Genomic DNA, 24,468 nt, shown 5'->3' with positions numbered 1-24,468 from the left:
AGGGAAAAGGGTAATGGAGGAATTACATTATTTGTCACATTCGCTGTTTTCTTGGAGACGCTGTCTACTCAGGAACGTGACCAACTACTTATTTCTCCATGTAGACCATGTTTCTTAGGGGACGCAAACTACTAGGGAACGTGACCATGAACTGGCTGGGACCGCCCCCCGCATGGGGCCTTCGGCCCCATGCCCCGCAGAACACTTGGTCAAATTCCCACGTTTTTCCCGTTCCCGGTTTTTATCCATTCTTACTCGATTCCGCCTAATTTCAGGCTTTTTCATAACTTTTTTTTTTGAACTTTTTTTTTCTGACCACTTTTTCTGAAAGTACATCAAAAATAACAAAATCAACTAGGATTTTTATTTAAATTTTGCTCGAAAATCGATCATTTTTTTCCAAAAAAAAATTTACCCCCATCCCCCAAATTTATTTTTTTTTTTTGATAGACAACATTTTTCTCTACCCCCTCCGACACCTTTTTATTACAACTTTGTCAATATCTTGGAAGATAATTTCCGCTCAATTTAACCATAATTTTAATAAAGTTCATATGGCCGAGAAAATCGAGGGGGCCCAGGCTTAGAATACTCGGCGTAGGGTGGGCCGCGGGGAGGCGGAGGGGGATCCATTACTCACCCCCCACGTTTCACACTCACAAAACTCAAAAATTCAAAAAAAAAATTTTGGAAATTTTGGAAAATTTTTATTAGTTTTTTCCAACTTTTTTAGCAATTTTTTTTTGCATTTTTTAGTAAAAAGTCCTGGGAATAATTTCTTTTCTGAAATGAGACACATATTAGGTTTGGGTGGAGATGATTTTTTATAGAGAGTAGCCCGTTACTTTGCTGCTATTGGGAATAACCCATCACAACAGAAACGTTTTTGTTTATTATGATGCCCTCTAGTAGCAAAACCCATAAACAATACTGAAAAAAATTTATGTCCATTCAATTCTAATATACGTCTCAAAAAATAAATTATTCTCAGGTTATGAAATATGTATAGTATAATTATGTTATCAAAATTATTATATAAACATATATTATGTTAATTGTTGTAAGTAAAGTCCTCCTGTATTGTCACATATACACAGAAAAAACAGTTAACTTGAATCAATGAAAATATTCTTGATTCGAGAAATTTTTTTTGATCGATTCGGAAAATAAAAATTTACTTGCCCCAAGTAAACAATTATCTTCAAATTTTTATCTTGAATCAAAATTTTTTTTCTCACGTCAACATATTTTTACGCTTTAATCAAAAAATTTTCACTTGTTTCAAGAGTTTATATTTCTTAAAGTAAGAGATATTTTTTGGAGCAAGATACATTATTTTTTTTGTAGCAATATTGCATTTTTTTGGTTAAAGAAAATAAAATTTTTCGGAACAAGTACTTATTCTTTTCACGCAAGTATTTTTGTATTCTCTGACCAAGACAACAAAAGTTGCTTAAGCCAAGAGAAAAAATTTCTTGAGAGAAAAGATCGATGTGGAGAGGGGGGAAAATCACCGGTGCTAGGCAGTAGCAGCGGGAGTTGTTCGGTGCTCGCCACTAGACTGCGCTTACCATTTGTAGTGTGTCCCTGGTACGAAAGATATTCTAGAATTGTTTAAATTCCAAATTTCAGTACCATTTTATTTGAGCACTTTGTCATTTGACCGAGCTACAAGTACCTCTTTGAATTGTACTATATTACATCCTATAATACATCATGACTTAAATATTTAATATTAAAGTTTACTTGAAAGATTTTTTGCGAAATAAAAATACAAAAAATTACGTGAGAAATTTTTTTTTTTTTTGGGCAAGAAAAAGTTTCTTGGTCGAACTTTTTTTCGATCAAAAAATTGATTTTTTGGCCAGAGATGACTTATTTTCTTTAGCCAAGAATTTCTTTTCTTAAACCAAGAAATTTTCAATTTCGCTTCAAAAATAACTTTTTTTGGAGCAAGAGAATTTACTGTCTTGAACCAAAAAAAAGTTTTTGAATCAAGTATTTCATTTTTATTGAATCAAGACAGAAAATTCGGAAGACAATAATTTTCTTGAACCAAGTTAACTGTTTTTTCTGTGTATTTTTTTATAATTTTCATTAATTAAGCAGCGGCAATAAATAATTCTATTATTTTATAATTTCGTAGTCACATTAATTTCTTTGAATATTATTTATTTTTACATTGGGTTGCATTTATATATGATTTTAATCTAAATATCGTCAATCAATGACTTTAGTGTTTGATTTGTTATTTCATATATGAGAGTGATATTTCAGCGCAAGTAATTTTTTATTTTTTTATTAAATTTCGATGTTAGTGTTAAGTACTACCTACTTGATATTAAATAAATTTTTAATTTAATAAATAAAATTTTATTTATTAAATTTTTCTTTTATTTATATTTCAGACCAATACAGCAAGAGAAGTTATAAATGTCTAATTAATTATAAATAACTAAAAAGCTTAACACAAACGCTCTTTTTAAATATTTTTTAAACCTTTATCAAAGTAAAAAATTGATGAAAACATTTTATTTCTGTTTGAGATATTAATTTTCCTTTATTTAATATTTATATATAATGGAGTGCAGTTGTCATTGAATATAGTTGTCACTGAGTATAAATTTCGTCTGTGTGCTCAAGTAAAGAAATTTTGAGTAAAGTTGAGTATTCGCCATTTAGCTGAGGTTTGCCAGAAACTTGTCGTGCTGTTAGCTGAAAATATTTCACTGCAAAATTTGCTAAACCATTATACATATTTAGAGTATGATTATCAGGACAATTTATTTTCCTTTAAAAATATTTGAATATTACCGCTATTTTAAAATGGCGTTTATTCTTGCGCGCGCACAACCATTTTATAGTCATAATACGCCCATTTCGCTAGCAGCCGATATTGGTGATTACTATTATTGTAACTGAAACGAACCCAACTCAACCCAACCTTAAACGGCTTAAAGTAAAAAATCTAAAATCAATCATAAAAAGTATAAATTATAAGCATTATAATAAGTATTTTTATTAATCTCTGAACATCTATAAAAGTATAAATAAATAATATATATTTGATTGGTAAATTCAAAATAAAATATTTAAATTTATTGATTGCAAGAGAACGTTTTTCATTTATTTCTGCCAACTGATTTTCAGTTTGTTAAAATAATGGGAGATATTAAATCATTTTTACATCAATGGTGTACAAAAAATGCTAAAGAACCTCAATTTGATGTCCGGCCAACTGGTTAGTATTTAATTAATTTTAAAATTATCAATAAATTATAAAATTTCAAACAATTATATATTTTAATTAGGACCAAAGCATCGTCAACGTTTTCTCTGTGAACTTCGAGTCAATGGATTTGATTACGTTGCCGTTGGTAATTCAACCAACAAAAAAGACGCTCAGGGCAATGCATCTCGTGATTTCATAAATTATCTCGTCCGAGTTGGTCACGTTGCTATAAAAGATGTTCCAGGTGATCTTGGACCTGTTTCTGGAGGAGGATTAGGATCAGGTCCAGTACCTGGATCTGGAGCAGATGGACCACCTGGTGGACCTGAAGGTTCCCATCCGCAACGATCAGTCTTTCAGGACGGAATGGGTCCCAATGACATTGGACAAGCTTACCGGCCTTACAATGATCGTGGCCAGTCAAATTACACTTATTTAGACCGCATTGCTGATCAAAAACGAGTTGAAGAAGCTGAAGATCTTGATGTTAACGCAAGTATCCATGGCAACTGGACCATCGAAAATGCTAAATCTAAATTACATCAATTTATGCAAACAAATAAAATAAATACCGATTATAAGTATACACCTGTCGGTCCTGATCACACTAGGTATGAATTAAAAGATTGCTGCTCGTGAATTTTGTTATTTATTTATTTTTCCAATTAGCAAGACTATTTTGGAGTACACTATAAACTATTAAATAAATCAATTTTAACTGCTAACTCATGAATACATTTGGGTATACATGAATTAAGCGAAAGTTTACTTTTTATAACTCAAAGCTTTTATTGAAAAATTACAATACTAGCTTTGATAATGACTGTCATTATACTAATAATAATAATAATAATAATGATGATGATGACGATGGATAATGTCTATTATGATTATTGTGTACTTCAAGGTGGTCTTGGATTGTAATTCATCCCATGGGTGAGTTTTTATTTTATGTATTTAAAATTTTTTTATTTGTATTTTATTATGCTAATGCATGAATTTGCTTTTGCTCTTTTTTTAACTTACTTTCAAAAATTTAAATTGACCCTAATGTTTTTTTTTTTTTTTTTTTTTTTTTTGCAGGAGTTTCATGGCTGAAATGACATTTTATGTCAAGCAATTGGGCAGAAGTAAGTTTTATTTTTATTAATATTTTGTAAGGAACATTGAAGGTCTAATTTTTACAAAACTATAATTATAACTCAAATTATTTTTTTGTTTTTAATATAATTTATTGGTGACATTTATAATAAATAGCTATAATTGATAAATTTTTTTGATAATTAAAATTTTAAAAAAGTAATTATATGTATTCTAAAAAATATTTGATATAATTTTATTGTAAAGTCAACTGTAACTAATATATTTATATATTAAAATAAAAAAAAAAAAACAATCGAAATAATTTTTTAAAAAATAATTATTAATTTCAAGTAGTTATAATTTTTGTTTGGACATCTAGAGAAATTATTCAATACAAAATTTAATACTTACTCTTGAATAAAAGTTTAGCGATAAAATAAATAGAAAATAATATATTTAAAAATAGAATAAAAATAATCTGCATTTTTTTTTTTATAATTAAAATAAATAATTATTAAATGAAATTATTAAAATTTTCAGATATAACTGGCAGAGAAACAGCATCAAACAAACAAACGGCATCAAAAAGTTGTGCTTTGTCTTTAGTCCGTCAACTTTACCATCTTGGAGTAATCGAAGCTTTCTCGGGTACATTGAAAAAAGTTCGGGAAACTGAACAAATGAAGCCATATCCCGTAAAGATATCGCCCGAGCTTGTCGATCAAATTCACCAAGTTCTTAACGGGCTAGAAATAAAACCCGTAGATATACAGAAGCCTCTTTTTAATAATCAAAAAACTGATCCCGACGGAAAAGGAGAAACGAAAACCGGAATCTCTCTAGTAACTGACCACGTGCTCAATGACTTTATCTCCTCAGTTCCACAACCTGCTGGTGTGGTATCTTGGTCTCCGCCACAGCCTAACTGGAACCCTTGGATCAACTGCAACATCGACGAGGGTCCACTTGCTACGACTCCATTAGAGAAACTATCAGTTGATATGATGACAGACCAACGCGAGCGTTTACAACAAGACACTCAACTTCAGCAAAGCATAAAAGAGCGTTCAACCCTTCCAGTATTTGCCATGAAAAGCCAAATAATGGCCGCTATTAACGACAATCCAGTGATAATTATCCGTGGTAACACCGGCTGTGGTAAGACAACCCAAGTTTGTCAATTTATTCTCGATGACTACATAGCCTCCGAACAGGGCGCTTACTGCAGCATAGTTGTAACCCAACCAAGAAGAATTTCCGCGGTTTCAGTAGCCGACCGTGTTGCTGCCGAGCGATGCGAAAGTCTTGGGCAGTCTGTCGGTTACTCAGTAAGATTTGAGTCCTTACTACCTCGACCTTATGGTAGTATTTTGTTTTGTACTGTTGGAGTACTTTTACGTAAGTTAGAAGGTGGTCTCAGAGGTGTATCTCATGTCATAGTTGACGAAATTCACGAAAGGGACGTTAATTCCGACTTTATAATGGTCCTTCTTCGAGATATGGTTCACGTATATCCTGACCTCCGCGTAATACTAATGTCCGCTACCATAGACACAACTCTCTTCAGCGATTATTTCAACAAATGTCCAGTAATTGAAGTACCAGGTCGTGCTTATCCAGTCCAGCAATATTTTCTAGAAGATTGCATTCATCTGACTAATTTTGTTCCTCCAATGGACTCACGTAAGCGTAAATCTCGTGATCCAGATGATAATCTTCCAGACGCAGAGCCAGAAGAAAATATGAATAAATTTGTCAGCGGTGATTACTCTGAACATACTAAAAATGCAATGGCCCAACTATCAGAGAAAGAAATAAGTTTTGAATTAATCGAGGCATTACTGGAGTATATTCGCAATCAAGGAATACCCGGAGCAGTTTTAGTATTTTTACCAGGTTGGAATTTAATATTTGCGTTAATGAAACATCTTCAGCAACATCCAGTCTTTGGGGGTTCACGTTACGTAATAATTCCTCTTCATTCTCAATTACCGCGTGAAGATCAACGAAAAGTTTTCGAACCAGTCTCTCCTGATGTGACAAAAGTCATTTTATCAACCAATATTGCTGAAACTTCGATCACTATTAATGACATTGTTTACGTAATTGATTCTTGTAAAGCTAAAATGAAACTATTTACCTCTCACAACAATATGACCAATTATGCGACCGTATGGGCAAGCAAGACCAATCTTGAACAGCGTATGGGTCGTGCTGGACGAGTAAGACCAGGTTTTTGTTTTCATTTATGTTCAAAAGCTCGTTACAATCGCATGGAGCAACACATGACTCCTGAAATGTTTCGAACTCCACTTCACGAGCTTGCTCTCAGTATTAAATTGTTAAAACTTGGTTCTATTGGTAAGTTTCTCTCTAAAGCAATAGAACCACCACCAATTGACGCAGTAATTGAAGCAGAAGTAATGCTTCGTGAAATGAAGTGTCTTGATTCAAATGACGAGCTGACTCCGCTAGGTAAAATTCTTGCGCGTTTACCAATTGAGCCACGACTTGGCAAAATGATGATTATGGGATGCATGCTTAGAGTTGGAGATGCTTTGTCAACTATGGCAGCTAATAGTACAACCTTCCCAGAAGTCTATAATCTAGGGCCAGATATGCGCAGACTTTCAGCTCAACAGAAATCATTTGCTGGCGCTAGATACAGCGATCACGTTGCAATGTTGAATGCATTCCAGTGCTGGGAGGAAGCACGAGGTGGTGGTGAGTTTGCAGAACAATCTTTTTGTGATGCAAAAGGTCTGAGTTTACCTACTTTGCGTGTAACTTGGGAAGCTAAAAATCAGTTACAGGGTTTACTGCAGTCTGCTGGTTTTCCTGAAGAAACTTTGTGCCCGACACCGCTTAATTATCAAGCAGGAGCTGACGTACGGCTTGATACCATTACCGCATTACTATGCATGGGTCTTTATCCGAACGTTTGTTTCCATAAAGAGAAGCGTAAAGTACTGACGACTGAATCAAAGTCAGCTTTAATTCACAAGACTTCTGTTAATTGTAGTAATTTTGAACAATCTTTTCCATATCCATTCTTTGTTTTTGGTGAGAAAATTAGAACGCGCGCTGTCTCTTGCAAGCAACTTACTATGGTATCACCAATTCATTTACTGCTCTTTGGATCCCGAAAAGTTGAATACATTGACAATGTAATAAGACTTGATAATTGGATAAATTTGGACATTAATCCAGAACACGCTGCTGCTATTGTAGCTTTGAGACCTGCATTGGAGAGTTTAGTTGTACGTGCAGCTAAAGATCCGGAAACTATTTTAGAACTGAGTCCTATTGAAGATAAAGTATTGGCAACTATAAAGACATTGTGCGGAATGAATGCTGGTCGATATGAGATGGACGCGATCACAGGTGGAGGTTTTCAATCGCGAAGACCACCACGTGGACATATGACTGGATACGCGGGTCCAAGCCCCCCCAAATTTTCTCGGGACAACAATTTCCGTGGTGGACCTCCCAGAGGGTTTGGTGGTAGAAGAGGAGGAGGATTTAGAGGACGCGGATGGGGAGATAGAGGTTCTGGTGGACCTAGAGGTGGCTTTAATAATCGATATTAAGATTTATTAAAATAAAATACTGGATTATTTATATTTTATTTTATAATTAGACATTAAATTTGTCATACACTAAATTTTTGAAAAATAAAATTAATCAATATCTAATTTTTTTTTTTTAGATTTTATTTTTTAAATTTATCTTTATTATTTAAGGTGAGTATCGAGAATAGGTCCAGTAGTGTTGGGCTATCCCTTGAGTGGAGTATTGTGATCCTGAGTATACATGCGTTGGGCATGATCTTGGAGACGATGATGACTCTAATGCGAGGCTGGTTTGTGATTGACAAGCCATCATTAATCCATTAAAGTCAAATTTGTAAGCGTATCTTTTGCCATGGACTTTGGTCATTATATTTTTGTCATAATAATATCTAATAAATAAAATAATATCTTTAATATATATTTTTATTCTAAAATCAACATTTCAGTCTTGTAAATTATTAAATTTTATTTTTAAAGAGTACCCACATCAATATATATATATATATATACATTTATAAAAAAAGTTATTATATTATTAATAAATGTAAAATTTCCTTTCGAAAGAGTACCCACAACAATATATTTAACTGGAAAAAAAAATTTTAGTTCCAACTTGATTATTAAACAAAAAATTACCTGAGTGCTCGTGATAATTTATCATAATTCATATTAGGTTTACTCTTGCGTTCGCCCCATCTCCTGGCGACTTCATCAGGGTCCGTTAGTTTAAATTCTCCATTAGATCCTTCCCAAGTGATGCAACTCGCGTTAGATGAATCTGCCAGTAGTTCAAGGAGAAACTGCCACAGTTGTACTTGTCCACCAACATTACCCCCGCCAGCGATAGCTGAGGCCACTGAAGAAGATACGCCCGCTGATAACGTTATATTTCCAGAGCCAATCAACGAGCACGATCTCTGTAGGAGGCTGAGCCTTTCTGTATTTATAAACACGTTTAGATATTTACATATATACATATAAAAACTCTAATATACCCTTCTAAAAAGTAAATATTTTTTTTTTTTAAATTAAAAATAATTTCCGCGGTTTCTTTTGGCGGGAAAGTTTAAAGTAAAATCTAGCGGTCTTTTAAAAAGACAATCTTAAATTTTTTTTAAAATTTATTTACATGAACATGATGGCGGTAAAGTATTAAAAAAATATGTAGCCAATGCAGGTGATATAAGACCACCCAGTTTAATAATTAATTCATCAGATTGGTAGAAAATACAAAAAAGTATATATACATATATATATATATATTATGAATATTTAGATTAGACAGCAGAGAGTCATCGCGTATTTGACAATTTTTTTTTTTTTTATTAAAAAATATATATAATATGGGTTTATTTAAAATTGAGTATCATAAAATTGTAGACAGACTCACGATTTTAAGGACACTGGGGGGTATTTTAAGTGTTGAATGAAAATAAAAGATCCGCCTGATAATGTTGTTACTTCTTGTGCGGCGGCAATTTATCGGTGACAATAAATTAGTTGAGCGACAAAGACTTTCGGTGTTTGTTTGATAGCTTAAAAGTTTCCTGATATATTTGTTTTCAATAATAATAAGAATTATTATTATATTTAGATTTTAAAATGTTTTTTAACAGGAAATAGACAACTTTATTTTTCTGAGTAAGCCGCAATTGATTATTGTTTTTTTGTTAAATTAAAATATTTTAATTTATTATTATTAAAAATTTAATATTAATAAAATTCCAGATTTGAAAATTGAACAAAAATAATTTACATTTTTTTTTTTTTTTATTATTATTTATGAATTTAACCTGCGTTCAAGAAATATTTAAAATAATTAAATTTTTAATAAAAAATATATTTTAAAAAATTTATTAAATATTACCGAAAGTTTATAACTCTTTCAATTTTTTACCTATAAAATTTTTTTTAATCATTGCGATTTATGCGCGACTTTTGAAATTGTTATCTTAAAATTAAAAAAAAAAAAATACTATTTCACATTCCATACATTATAAAAAATCATCGGGGTAAGTCCAAGGGCGAAGTTAGAATAAATCAATTTTTAACCCGGCTCTTTTTACAGTTTAGAAATAATTACATAAATTAAATATTTTTTTTTTTTCTATTCAAGATGCAATTTAAATTAAAACTCAGCTAAATAAATTAAATGTATAGTACACACTTGTCATTGATATATTTATTTTCGTAACCAAAAACGCGAAATTATAAATTTCAAAATTTACATAAAATTTTTTTAATTGAATAAATTAATATAATATTTAATTATAAAAGTGATTATGTGTGATTTAAATAAATCGCGCAGAAAATAAGAAATAAAAGAAAAAATTACCATTATAAAAAATAGCTGGATGAATTGTTGACTCTTGCAAATTAATAGGATGCTGTATCCTCCTCCACATTACAGTATTTATTTATAATTTTTTACGCACTTTATTGCTCATTATATATAAATATATATTTATTTGAATTAAATATTATTAATAAAGTCTTTATTATAAAATAAATAATTCACAACACTATTTTTACTTTTGATAAAATGATTAAAATAATTAAAAAGGAGTATGTGGTTAAGCATGTCCGATGGACAAAGTGTATCTGAGGAAGCGACCTTTACCCGAGTAATTTCATCCCTTATCTTACACCCCCTCCTTTTAACTTTCAACTTTAGTCATCGTAACTGTTGGATTTTCTCACTCCTTCATACTATGAAAACTCTTATAAAACTATAATATATTTTTTTAGCCCACTTCATTTTTATTATTATTCTTTTTCTTTAATCAAAAAATAATACTCGCGATATACAGAATTTTTTTTTTTTAAATCGAATGCTCAATTTGATAAATTAAATTTTTAAAAATATTTTGATAAATCTTTTGTTTAATTGTCCGCAAAAGTCTAAAAATACTTTTAAGCCTAAATTTGAATTTTTTGCTTCAATAATTGTAAAAATATAAATGTTTTTAATATCTTGAAAAATTTAAGTTTGAAAATCTTAATTTTTTAAATTAACTCTTATCGAATATTTCTATCTCAATAATTAATTTTTAAAAATTTCATATTTTTATCGAAACTGTACATAGAAAAAAAGAATTTCTTACGGCGAAAGAAATTATTATACTCACTTAAAGAAAATTTTCATTTCTACCAAAAAATGTTTTACATTATAATAAAATGTAAATAAAAATTTTTTTTATCGATAAATAAGAAATTATTTAAAATTCTAAGAAAATTTTTGTCTTCAATTCATAATGCTAATTATTCTTTTCTGTGTACTCGAAAGTCGGATAAAAGTTTTTGGTAAAAAAATTAAAATCTTTTACTAAATAAATAATTCTCAAGTTATATAAATTAAAAAACTTGTTTTTAAAAAAAAAATCCAACCGTTGCCTCAACGATACTATAAATCATTTTATAAAATGTATTATAATTATTATATTCAAAAATATACGAAATAAGGTTAAAGATCTTAAATATATAAAAGCTCATCAAGAAAACAATATAGATGCACCCCGTGGTGAGCTTTGCACCCTCAGAAATTCACCGTAAGAACAGTGATCGTAGAGATGACTCGTGTCATCCATCTCTTTGTCTATCTCCAATGTTATATATAATATATATAGATAGATAAAGAACCATGAGAGTCTTAAAGGATGTATAAGGACTTTAAGTCACCCTACTCTCCTACTTTAGCTCTAAATACTCGATGGTTTATTCATGAAGTCTCAATGTGATAACACACTGATTCCTTTTAATAAACGCTCCTTCTCTATATTATATTATATATTTTAATATATAGATCAAGTGTAATATTATTTATAAAATACAAAATATTTTACTTTGATTAACCTATTAATGCGGGTCAGAATAATTTTTATCATTTATTTAATTTCATAAAAGAAAAGAAAAATTCTTTTAAAAAATGCAAAGGTTTGCTCGATTAAATAAATTGATAAAATAAATAGCACGAGTGGTAATATCTTAGATTTACTATTAAGAGATACTAGAAATAGTTATAGTGTTATATATATATATATGTTGAGTGGAAAAAAAGTGACCGGACCTTTATTCCCTCGGGCGACTTTTTTTAGAGACAATAATAGCTTTCGCACTTTTCAATTTATCTATTATCTTAATGGTTAAATAAACAATAAAAGTAATGAATATTATTATTATTATTTTTTGTAATTGAATTTTGTTTTAGTAGTCAAGAAGAAATAAATGAATGGATGAGTTTATAATGTAATTTCCAGTAGAATGAGTATCTACATCAATCTATTTTGAATATAAAAATTTAAAAAATTTTTTTAAATTGAATTATTATTGATAATTAATATTACAATCTTATGAAGCAGACAATTTTCAGTTGAATGAGTACAGATAAACATATATTTTAAATATTTGTTTTTTTTTTTTTTCTTCAAAATAAATATTATATTAGTGAAAATTATATAATTCCCTTATAGAAACGATAAATTTCAATTACTGTTAAAAATATTTTATCAGAAATCACTTTTTAAATTAGTCGCAAAAACATTAAAAATAATTATTACCATTTATTTTTTGTTCCTGAATAAGATCAGCAGTATAAACACCAGTAGCCTGCAATCTCAAATACCCAAGATGCCTCGCCAAAATTTTACCTCCAGATATTTTTTTCCACTTGTCAATACTGACATTTATAAGTTCCTTGCCATTATCAGGTAATTTATTACATTCTGGAGCTGGAGTTATTGAAAACTCCCGAGTACACCATGCCAACCATTCTTTAACGTGCTCCGAATTCCATTCAGACGGATCTAAATACACAGCAAATTATTAAATATAATTTATTTTTAATTAGAATTTTCATTTATTTCATTTCTAAATTAACTCACTTGTCGGGACTAAAACCGGCTCATTATTATTTTTTTTATTAAAAATTTCCATTTCAGCATCAACATTTTTATTTAAATAATTTAACTCACACTTCACTAGATCATTATTATTATTATTATTATTATTATTATTATTATTATTATTATTATTATTATTAAAATTTAAATAATTGAAAGAATGAACACTAGATTGACATTCTCCTTGAATGGACGAACTGAAACTACCGCCGTTAAATTTTTCTTCCAGATCTCGATTATGCACGAGATGATTCATCTTTAAACGTTTTTAAAAGTTTTTTAGTACATGACGATAAGTAATAAGAGAAAATAAAAATAAATCACGTATGACTCGACACTTCTCAGTAATTTTTTTTTATTAATTTTGTGTAGATTTAATTTTGAAAATAATTAATGTTTCAAGATAAAAAAAACTGCGAAATTTTAAAAGAAATTTACTAAAAAATTGAATTAATTTTTTGAATTAGAAAAAAAATTAATTATTAATTAAAAGTTATTAATCTATTGACTGAACTATGATCAGTAAAAAAAAAAAAAAAAAAATCAGCGTCAAAATTGCAAGTTGATAGAAAAACTTGAAATGTTAGAAAATCGGTGAACCCTTGACTTATATAATAAAAAATATATATAATATATTCATTCCCCGGTCTTTTTACCACGTGATTTTTTTAGAATGAATGAAAATTTAAGTGGGGGATATATAGTAAAATTTTATTTCTTTTAAATCCAAAGCGTAAAATAAGATGAGAGAAAATAGTCAATGGAATTAAAAATACTTAAAATATAGTTGTATATATATACATATATATTGATATTTTTGTGTATAACATACATATATAGAATAAGAAAGTCGGAATGATGAGACCCGATCAGACTCTTGGATTCAATTCTAAGAAATAAGAAAAAAAAGAAAAGAGGTCCAGAGACCGCAAGGCCTTCAAAGAAATACGGGAATAATATGAGGTGCATCGTCTAACGCTGATTCATACACAAAATTTTTTTTTGTATCCTTCAAAATATTAATATGTATAAATATACATACATATATATTTGTGAATCAACCGGATGTTTATAAACAATGAAATGAAATTAAAATTAAATAAATTTTATATTCTTCTACATTATTAAGAGATTAATAAAAATTTTGTTCAACGGTGATTAAAAACTCCGATTAAATTCGATTGACTCCAGTCAATCAGAAATTTCAAACTGAATTTGCAACATTCTTATAGTTGATTTAAAGATTATTTAATATTTAGAGATCAAAAAGTAAATTATTATTTAATAATTGAGTAAATAATTTAATAAGCAATTCAACTTAAAATATAATATTTAACAATAATTAATTTAATGTAATGACACTCGAACAGTCATTTAAAGACTCCAGGTTTATAGTATTTATAATTCATTATTTACATAAAAATAGTATATTTTTAAAATAAAGTAATTGTATGAAAAGAATGAATAAAATGTGATAGAATAAAAAAGGCATACATATATGTGTATATGTATTTCGACTAAAAAATTTAAAGAGACTGATTAGGCTTATTTTTCTGTTCTAGTAGCTCTATCAGGCAAGTTTCATATAAATATTTATCTTTAGTCTTACATAAGTTTATATTTTTATTTTTGGTAAAGTATGAGCCGAGATTCCCTCATCTATCATTTTTATTTTAAGGATTTTTCTGCAGACTACATGTACAGATTTTTTTAAGTTTTGTAAAAAAAAATATAATAAAATAAAAATCTTTACCGATTATATTTTATCTAAATCTTTTTTCTAATCCTCTATAAGAGACTTGTTGAAAAGAAAAATTTTAGTCAAGTAACTTGTTCAAAAGACAATGCTACTAGGAATAAAAACCATCGGAACGTAAGAAATTTTAAAAATTTAGGTATATCGAGATTTATATATTTTGGAAATCAATATTAATATTATTCATGGCTTGTAGAATTAATATAACTATAAATCAATGGTCTAAAATCTAATAGTATGAGGATGTAAAATAAGCAAATCCACTAAAAATCAACTTAAATCTTTTATTACGAATTATGAAATGGCCAATTTAATTTTTAAAAACATTTCATGAAATCCATAATTTAAACTCAAATTATTTAACTCGAAGTACACGAAAAAATTTTGTCAATACTAAGGAATAATTTGATACAAAAATCGATTTTTCGTGGATTTGACAAGTTATTGCTTATCGACATTCAAATAATAAAATTAAAAAAAAAAAAAATGATAAAAAAGATAAAAATCGTATACCGGCATATTTATCAATTCACTACAACAATCAGTGATGAATTTCTTCAAAATAGTGCAAATGCAAAAAAATCTATTTTCAATAAATATCTTAGTAATTACAATATTCAATTAAACTAATTTAATAGATACTAGATAATTAATTTATTGTCGCTTCTTGGTTGCTTTTATAGCTTTAGTTTTCTGTTTATCACCCCCAGCCAAAAAAGACGTAATAACTTCAGACATTTCTGGCATATTGTAGCTGGTTAAGCTGTTAAATTGATCCAATTCTTTCCTAGTCTCTGGGTCGTTCATTACTTTTGGAATCAGCATGATTAATAACAGCGGCAGAATCATCATCAAGACCTATAAAGAAAAAAATTAAAATTAAAAAAGATAAATGATTAAACAAATCACAAAGCTACTAATTTAAAATAAAATATACAATTTTATTAAATTAATTACCATCGGACTGAACAAAAAATCAGCTACTCTCCATTGCTCGCGGATTTGAAAGTACCTGAATGGGGTTATCGGTCGCATTTTCAATGGATAAGGCACCTGTATAACTTGTGAGGTCTGGATAAAATTAACTTTTCTCGCTCTGAATTTACCCTTTGAATTTATTTCAACTCTTACAGGCTCATATGCGTAGTTTGGATTGACAACCTCGACGATGTATGAACCCGATGGGACATTTGATATCGTAAATGTTCCGTCCTCTCTATTATTATTATTATTATTATTATTATTATTATTATTATTATTATTATTATTACTATTATTATTATTATTATTATTATCATAACCATTAGTAATTATCAAGTAAATAAATATAAATTAATAACTAACCTTAAAAAACCGTAATATTCACCACCATTAGCCATTACATGTGTCATTATTTGCCATCCAGGGCTAGCATTTTCCCATGGAAATACTTTTCCTTCAATTACGTATAAATCATTTGATAAATCTTCGTCACTATCAGCTAATATATTATTTATGTTCATCAATAAAATAGATAATGATAGATAAATATTTAATTTATTAAATAAATACATTTTTCTTTATTGTTTTTATAAATTTTAAATTAAATTTTTTTCAACTAATTATATTTATTAATTATTTTTTTTAATAAACTTTAATTACTCAATAACTAATAACATGACACGTACTGACATACTCCATACTTTTTTTATTTTAGTTGTATAGAAACTCGAAATTTATGGTCTGTTCGGATTCTCCGCCCGGCGCACTGGGGCGCTTGCAATATACCCGGGAAAATTTGAATTCATAATTAAAATTAATTAGTAGAAAAATATTGAATTGCCAATTAAAAAAAAATGTATTGATTAAAGTGAAATTTAAGTGAAACAAATCTTAGTATTTCAAATCGATCATTAATTATTAGAAATTAATGTTAATTTCGCGTGCGAAAAAAAGCGTCAAAGTACTCTGGGCAACCCTGGGTGCCGGGTCCAAATACACCGATAGAAATAGAACGACAAAAAATATATAATTAATGAATTATTTTAAATATATATAAACGGACCATAGTCCCGTGTCTGTAAGACAATCTACGAGACAGGTTGCAGTCACTACGAGACAGATTGGAGACAGGCTCGAAGATTTTAATCTTCTTCTATATTAATAGAGTTGATAATAAATTAATCATGATATTTACATTTTTTATCAGGATAAATTAGGTCTAGTAATTATGTTTTAGAAAATTTATTTTTTTAATAATTAATTGTGATTTTTTTTTTTAAACATGATCACCTTTGTGGTAAAATTTTATTTTATTTGAGTACTCACAATCAATGAAATCCATAGATAGTGACATTGTTTATAATTCATTAAATTTATTAATTTATAACTTAATTATAACATATTCTTGTAAATGTTCATTTTGTAGAGGAAATTTTTTCAGTTACTCAATAACATTTAATTTTTTTGTTTTTATTTTTGACATTGTTATATGATTATATAACAACAAATTATCTGTTATTATTTATAATTTATTTTAATTAAAATAAAAAAAGAAAACAACAATTATTAAATTATTAAATTTAATTAAACAATTAAAATGTTTAACTTAATATTATCGAGCATACTAAATTCAATAATCGATATTAATTGTACACATGCATAATTCAGTTTCTTACTATCGATAATATACAATCGATACATCAGATGGTGTATCGAGATTATCGAGAAATTTAATTGTAGCTTCTATATCTATATATATGAAATTCGTAATTTCGTAACATAAACGTTTATTAATTTACTAGTGTCAGAACAACTTTAGTTGCAACAAAATTTTAATAATTAAAATATTTTACTAAAAATTATTATAAAATGAATAATAATAATAATAATAATAAATAATATCTTTAAATAAATTCTATATAAATTATAACTTAAAATATTTTTACATAACCTAAATTTTAAAAACCGAATTATCGATTATTATTGAATTTAAATTTAAATAAATAATAAATTATATGAAATTTAATAAGTAATTAATAAATTAAAAAAAAAAAAAAAATGAATGAAAAATTACGACAAATGGAGGATGAGATGAGCAGGTTAGTATTTTATTGTTTTAGATAACTTAAAATTTTTATTAAAATAAATTAATTTATTAACTAATTAGGTTTGAAGCAGAGATAGGAGGGCAACTAGTCCAGACGATGATACGTCCAGTAATTGGAGTAAATACATATAGTCAAGTAGCTCGACAGCTAGAGCAGCATGAATTACCAGCACCATCAGTTGCTGCGGCAGCAGCAGCTGCTACTCTTGCATTTTCTCCAATGATTGGATTCCCACCGCCACCTCCTCCACCGCCACCTCTTCTGATACCTCCCCAAGTATCTCGTCAAGGTAAATGTCAATTATTTTATAACTAAAACTTATTATTTTTTGAAATTATAATTTACCGCCAAAAATTTTTTTTCATTATTTAAGACTTACTTTTTATAGACCGTAATCGATATACGAAAATGTTTTTTTATGACTATTAAAATTTCTCTATATTCTAAACCTGTAGATTAGGTAATTTTTTTTTTTTTTTTTTTTTTTTTTTTTTTTTTTTCAAATTTCAAAATTTGATTATTAATTATTTAATAAAATGATTTAAAAAACAATTACAATAAATAATCCTCCGATTTTTTTATTAATCAGGACAAATCAACAATTCATCGTTCATGACGAATTTAAATGAATCAATACTGAGCGGGACACCAAAGTCTTATGAAACAGGATCAGCTGGAACTACACCTCTTATCCGCCCGGAGATAATAGAGCAGATAATAAATACCAAGATACCTGATGAAGATTTGAAAAAAAAGCAGCAGCCTAAAGTTAAAGGAGTCTCCACTGCTGCTGAGCTTGCCATCAGTCAGGGTAAAGCTAGTTCTATAATGGCTAATGCTAATGCTGAAGAAAGTCATCCAAAAGGGAAAGGTAAAAAAAATAAAAAAATTATCAGGATGGCGGGTGGTCAGACTTGGGAGGATCAGTCACTACTTGAATGGGATGAAGGTATATTTTAAGATTACTGCAAATATTTGTATAATTAACCGATTAATTAATTTTTTTAATTTTTTGCAGACGACTTTAGGATATTTTGTGGTGATCTAGGTAATGATGTTACTGATGAAATGTTAGTAAGAGTATTTGGTAAATATTCAAGTTTCCAACGTGCTAAAGTTGTTAGAGATAAACGAACAAATAAAACAAAAGGTTTTGGATTTGTATCATTCAAAGATCCTCAAGATTTTATCAAAGCTATGAAGGAAATGAATGGTAGGTTTTTTTTTTCTTTTTTCTATGAAAATATTGAGATAAATTTCTAGTAGAAATAGTACTCACGTTGATATATTAAAAAAAAAAATTTTTTTTTTTTTAAATATATATTTTATTCAAGTCAATTAATAATTTTCCAATTGAAAAGGTATTCAGATCAATATGTTTAGAAAAAAAAAAATATATATATATATATATATAAATAAGTACCCACAAGATTATCTTTTGAGTAGAAAAATTATAAAAAAAGTAATTTAAATTTTTTAGATAATTTAATAAACATTTTATTTTACAAATACAATAAATAATAATTTAAAAAAAATTTTTTAAATATAACAAAACCAATGAGATCAATTTTTATCTACTTGAGAGATCGTATTTGAAAATAATTTTCTTGACGACTTGATAAATAATATTAATGATAAAAATAATATAAATTTATTATTTTCATTTCCCAAATGAACTCCAGCCGTAAGATATAAATAATTGTGGGATAATTGAATATTGTCTTCGTTGTCCTGATGAATTCCGCCCATTTATACGATTTTTATTTACTCTTGATATCGATGTATTTTCTAAAGGTTTCTTTGTTTTTATTATCGTATCTAAATATTTATAATAACAAGTTTAAAATGAATATTATTTTTAAATTTTTAATTTGGGGTAAAATAGTCTTAGCTTAAAACAAATTCAGTTTGAAATTCTGAGTCTCTTTTTGATAAAACTTGACTATCATTTTTATATAAAAAATAATAACGTGAAATAGTAGGATTAAAAATAAATAACGATAAAAATTTTAAATTAAAAATAAATTAAAATGAAAATTATAAATTTTTTTTTTCCGGTCTTTCAAGTTTTGTAGCGGATTAATCTATTTGCAAAAAAATAATTTTAAGTTTTTTAAAATGAAGGCCTTAAAATTATAAAATAAAATTTACATTTATTTTTATAGTAAATTGTACTTAAAAAAAAAAAAAAAAATTGTTTTGTAATTTGAATTAAGTAAATATAATTACCGGTAGTAGGTTGGACTCGCGAGTTATGTGAATTCATGTATAGAACAGAAAAAGGTAATCCACCTGCGCCCCAACTTGGTGATAGAATAGAATCTCGTTTTACTGATCTACTTGTTATTTGTCGTGGTATAAACGCTGATTCAATTTCTGGTAAAAATTTTTTTATCAATCCTTTTCCCCATTCATTTTGATTTATTTTTCTAAAAAAATGAATTGAAATTTATTAAAATAGACTTTAATTTAAAATTAACTCCAATTATAAAATTCATTTAAAAAAAAAAATTACTGAAGATATTTTTTTCTAAAAAATTTAATCCTCTACGAAATTGTTTATTAAAATTTTTATTTTATCATTAATATTTAATTTTTATAGAAATTATTCATGACAATCATGATCCTTTTTGGATGAAATTGAATTTTTACTAAAATAAGTCTTAACAATATTTTTTTGCATTTTTATTAATTAATCAACAATTTAAATTAAAATTTTTCCATATTTTTAAAAAAAGTTTTAGTAAACTTACAAAAAATTAAAATCATTAATTGGATAATTATTATTTCTATTCGGTACTACTGGTAGCCAAACAGGCATCAGTGTATTTTCTCTCCACTTAAAATCTGATGTTAACGTTGAAGTTGGCGGATTTATTAATGGGGCACTTTGACCCATTATAATAAAATTGATATTAATAAAATAAATAATAATTATTAATCTTGGCATTGTCAATTTTCCTGAAATAAAAATATTATTATTTATTTCTTTATATGGGCAAAAAAAAATTATATCATCTATTTTTAATGTTAATATATATTTATAGATTTTATTAGTTATGTTTACATTTTAAAAGCATTTTAAAAATGCGTCCGACTATTTTTAAATAAATTCCGTGTATATTTTTAACAAACATAAAATGTAAATCGGTTGGCGCCTTGTGATCATTAAATTTTACGTGGGCGATTATTTAAATTTATTTGTTATAAAATAATTTACACGACGTTTTTTATTTATAATATATTATTATTATTATTTATTTTGAATGAGATTTTATAATTTTGGGTACACAATAAAACTGACAGTATATAAAACTATTTATCTGAATCATCTAGGCTATATTTGTTGATGAACATTTTTTTTTTTTTAAACTAATGTAATAAATAAATAATTAGACAAAAAAAAAGTTAAGATTTAATTTACTTTAAGGTGATAGATTTTTAATTTAAAATATCAAATTTTAGTTTCACATGTTTTTTTAATTATACCATGGATTTTAGAAATAAAAAGTTTGAAAGATTTCTTTTCTAGAAAATTTTATTTTCTACAAAAAAAAAAGTCGATTACAGACGTTTCTAGATAATATATTTTAATATGTAGTTTGAAATTTTAATTATTTTTTTTTTTTAAATTTTATAATTTAACTATTTAATTTAAAGAAGCCTCATGGTATTTTTTTTTCTTTTATACACTCAATAGATTAGACGAAAAATAGGTTTAAACAAGAAATTTTAAATTAGAAACACCTGTAACTTTGGAACCTTTAAAATGAAGACTTAAACTAAAAATATTATTATTATTATTGTTTTTTTTTTTTTTTTTTAAATATAAAGTCTTACCTTGTACTGAAGAATTATTGATTTAAAAATGACACTCACTTTGAAAAAAAAAAAAAATAAATAAATAAATAAAATAAAATAAAAAAACTAATGATTGATAAAAAAATTTTATAATATTTGACCGTTGAAAAATAATGAAATTTTTTAAAAATACAATTATTTGAATAGTTAGCCAAGAGATGAAAAATTCGATTTATTGTAATTATAAATCTTCAGCGTAATAGCGAGAAAGTGTGACCGGGAACGTTTGGATCCGCGGTACTTAACTCATTCAACCCCGTGGTTCGTAACTATCTCCACTGACAACTCCCACAACCCCTTATATACACCAGAATTATAAGCCATTTTATTATATATCTATCTACTGGTTACCTCTTGATTCTATCCCCACTTCCAATTCTCAGATACTTGAAATGTTTAGTAACTTTGTTTGGATTTTATTTGTGTTTAAATCGACCAATCAGAATTTTTATTTCCCACCCACTGCATTCTTTATGTAATTTTTGTTTTTTTGTTTTTTATTATTTAATTGTCAATTATTATTTTGTGTAAATCACCTTTGTAATAATGACAGAATTTTGAAATTTAATTTATTGTAAGATTATTTTTATAGTTTTATACGGCAACTTAAACTACAAAATACTTAAAATTTTTTGAAATTTTTTTTTCCACATTTAATTGTAATTTAATTTTCAATATTATTATATTAAGCTGATAAATTTTATATTTTATCCGTAAAGTTTTAAAAAACATGATTAATAATTGATAATGAAAGTTTGAATTCTAATATTTAGAAAAAAATATTTTTTCGCGGTAAAATAAAAATTTCGCATAAAAATAATAATAAAATAAAATAAATGAATTAAGAAGCATGGATATGATGAAACACTGAACGGATATACGAATGGGGTTCGAGGTACCGATTTATTAAATTAATCGGTGTAACCTTGCTCCATGACTTAAAATACACTTCTGATCCTTCCTCTTCTTAATTTATTTTTCTAAAACAATTTTAAAATTTATTAAAAATAAATTAACAATTTTTATCCTTAATTCCTATTACACAAACACTAATCTTTAAATTAATTAAACTAATCCATCAAAGAAACTTCAAAGACTAAATCCCACTTATTAGAATAATAACAATAATAATAATTATCTTCATAGACATAATTTTTTTTATATTTTTTATTTAGTTATAATTTTTTCGTACAAAATAATAAATGAGGAAAAATTCCGTCAAATCATTATTTAATATTGGATGTGAAAAAAAAAAAAAATAATAAATAAATAAAAAACAAAACTCGAAAAAAAATTGTAGGATCAAAGCTCTAACTCGCGTGGGTTACTAACGACTTGAATTGATTTGTTAACAATAGTAAGTGTGTTATTTTTAGTTTGGTATTGTATTATAATAGATGAAAGAAAAAATAAACAGATAATTTTTTTATTGGTAGAGAGCAGAGACATGAATGAAGAAGGGACAAAATTCTTTGTCTCGTTTTTTTTTTTTTTTTTTTTTTTTTTTTTTTTTTTTTTTTTTTTTTTTTTTTACTATTGACGCAGTCACCTGTTGCGCCGAGTTTCATTCATTATTGGAAACTTTTTTTTTTTCTCAATTTAACAAAATATTTTATTTTTTTATATATATTGATATGACGATGAGTTTCAAGTGAAAGATGGGACAAAAAAAATTAAAATGATTTATTTTGTTAAAATAATTGTAAAAGTAAGTGAGGTAGTTAGGATCGGAGTTATAAAGTTATTAAAATAATTTTTACAAAAATCGCAATAATTTAAAAAAAAAAAAAAAAACATTTTAAACTAAAGAAAATTTAGATCCTTCAAAATACTAAACCCCCCGTGAAAATTAAAAATTTAAATAATAAAAATAAAAAGCATGATGCTTATAATTAATCAGACTTAGATTCTTAACATCAATACATTTATTACTCATAATTGTTTATATAAAAAGAGGTTGATGAGATGAGTGTATGTCTATTTGTGTTTCAGGAAGATACGTCGGCTCGCGACCAATAAAGCTCCGTAAAAGTTCATGGAAGCAGCGTAATCTTGAGACAGTGAGAAAAAAAGAAAAAGAAAAGCAGGCGTTAATTGGTCTTCTAACAGGTCGTGAAAAATAATTATTATTTTATTATTTTCTATTACTTCCCTTCTCCTATCTCCCATTTTCATTCTTACTTTCCATAATTATTAATTAGTTAATTCATTTATTAATTAACAAACAAATAAATAAATGTTAATTTTATTTTCAAATACTCAATTATTTTAAATAATTACCATGATAACTAATTATTTATAAATAAATTTTATTATAAATATGCGCATTCAAAATAATAATAATAGTTACTATTCAAATATAAGAGTAAGTATCATTATTTAATTAGTAAGTTATAGTAATAAATATATTTATAATAGGCGGATAGTAAAGATTAATATCGTGTCGATCCACAAAAAATCGATTCTTTAAATTTAAAGATTTATTTAGAGTAGTGTAGCATTGGAAAATTTTTTAACTTCCCGCTAAGAAAATCGACGATTTTCAAAAATTTCGGGAAGTTATTGTTTTCACCCCGATTTTCGAAAATCGAGTTTTCATCAGATGTCGACGTTTTGAGGTCCTAGGAAGCTATTCTGACTATTTTCAGAATGATGTCCGAGTGTGTGTGTGTGATGTCCGAGTGTGTGTGTGTGTGTGTGTGTGTGTGTGTGTGTGTGTGTGTGTGTGTGTGTGTGTGTGTGTGTGTGTGTGTGTGTGTGTGTGTGTGTGTGTGTGTGTGTGTGTGTGTGTGTGTGTGTGTGTGTGTGTGTGTGTGTGTGTGTGTGTGTGTGTGTGTGTGTGTGTGTGTGTGTGTGTGTGTGTGTGTGTGTGTGTGTGTGTGTAAACTCTTTGTAACTTTTGAACTAATGAATCGATTTGGATGGTTGAGGTGGCAATCGAAAGAGCTTGTTAGCCATCAACTTTTCTGAAAATTTC

The 24,468-nt window shown here is 27.2% G+C and overlaps 5 protein-coding genes across 9 annotated transcripts; 2 read left to right on the top strand and 3 right to left on the bottom strand.

The window, feature by feature from the left end:
• The first annotated feature begins 2,896 nt into the window (after positions 1–2,896).
• LOC103575106 (dosage compensation regulator) lies at positions 2,897–8,148 on the top strand. 3 transcript variants are annotated; one of them, XM_053739884.1, is made up of 5 exons: positions 2,897–3,241; positions 3,312–3,843; positions 4,316–4,362; positions 4,856–7,882; positions 8,059–8,148. In XM_053739884.1, exons 1-5 carry the CDS (start codon positions 3,163–3,165, stop codon positions 8,073–8,075), a joined length of 3,702 nt encoding a protein of 1,233 aa, XP_053595859.1. In that variant the 5' UTR covers positions 2,897–3,162; the 3' UTR covers positions 8,076–8,148. The 3 variants fall into 3 exon arrangements, with proteins under 3 accessions (XP_053595859.1, XP_053595858.1, XP_053595860.1); XM_053739883.1 differs by lacking the exon at positions 8,059–8,148 and having other exon boundaries at positions 2,897–3,072; positions 3,151–3,241; positions 4,856–8,005; XM_053739885.1 differs by lacking the exons at positions 2,897–3,241; positions 3,312–3,843; positions 8,059–8,148 and adding an exon at positions 3,887–4,168 and having other exon boundaries at positions 4,856–8,005.
• LOC103575105 (DNA-binding protein D-ETS-6) lies at positions 8,052–13,148 on the bottom strand. The gene is made up of 4 exons (XM_008554740.2): positions 12,768–13,148; positions 12,444–12,689; positions 8,524–8,824; positions 8,052–8,276 (listed from the first exon to the last, which is right to left on the bottom strand). The coding sequence occupies exons 1-4, from the start codon at positions 13,039–13,041 to the stop codon at positions 8,054–8,056; spliced, it is 1,044 nt and encodes a 347-aa protein (XP_008552962.2). The 5' UTR covers positions 13,042–13,148; the 3' UTR covers positions 8,052–8,053.
• Positions 13,149–15,046: 1,898 nt separating this feature from the next.
• Positions 15,047–16,229, bottom strand: LOC103575107 (ER membrane protein complex subunit 7). Its single transcript, XM_014443820.2, has 3 exons — positions 15,886–16,229; positions 15,499–15,757; positions 15,047–15,399 (listed from the first exon to the last, which is right to left on the bottom strand). Exons 1-3 carry the CDS (start codon positions 16,092–16,094, stop codon positions 15,196–15,198), a joined length of 672 nt encoding a protein of 223 aa, XP_014299306.1. The 5' UTR covers positions 16,095–16,229; the 3' UTR covers positions 15,047–15,195.
• A 1,073-nt stretch (positions 16,230–17,302) lies between these two features.
• LOC103575109 (RNA-binding protein 42) lies at positions 17,303–23,739 on the top strand. 2 transcript variants are annotated; one of them, XM_053739783.1, is made up of 5 exons: positions 17,303–17,621; positions 17,690–17,919; positions 18,220–18,579; positions 18,649–18,843; positions 23,488–23,592. In XM_053739783.1, exons 1-5 carry the CDS (start codon positions 17,581–17,583, stop codon positions 23,508–23,510), a joined length of 849 nt encoding a protein of 282 aa, XP_053595758.1. In that variant the 5' UTR covers positions 17,303–17,580; the 3' UTR covers positions 23,511–23,592. The 2 variants fall into 2 exon arrangements, with proteins under 2 accessions (XP_053595758.1, XP_008552970.1); XM_008554748.2 differs by having other exon boundaries at positions 17,304–17,621; positions 23,484–23,739.
• LOC128667958 (uncharacterized) lies at positions 19,272–21,520 on the bottom strand. 2 transcript variants are annotated; one of them, XM_053739784.1, is made up of 4 exons: positions 21,471–21,520; positions 20,384–20,591; positions 19,860–20,059; positions 19,272–19,448 (listed from the first exon to the last, which is right to left on the bottom strand). In XM_053739784.1, exons 2-4 carry the CDS (start codon positions 20,578–20,580, stop codon positions 19,291–19,293), a joined length of 555 nt encoding a protein of 184 aa, XP_053595759.1. In that variant the 5' UTR covers positions 20,581–20,591; positions 21,471–21,520; the 3' UTR covers positions 19,272–19,290. The 2 variants fall into 2 exon arrangements, with proteins under 2 accessions (XP_053595759.1, XP_053595760.1); XM_053739785.1 differs by having other exon boundaries at positions 19,272–19,418.
• Positions 23,740–24,468: the final 729 nt, after the last annotated feature.

The sequence above is a fragment of the Microplitis demolitor genome, chromosome 6 (assembly GCF_026212275.2).
Source record: "Microplitis demolitor isolate Queensland-Clemson2020A chromosome 6, iyMicDemo2.1a, whole genome shotgun sequence".
NCBI classification, from domain to species: domain Eukaryota; kingdom Metazoa; phylum Arthropoda; class Insecta; order Hymenoptera; family Braconidae; genus Microplitis; species Microplitis demolitor.
The sequence above is the reverse complement of the archived record's forward strand: the minus strand, read 5'-3'. Positions and strand labels throughout refer to the sequence as shown.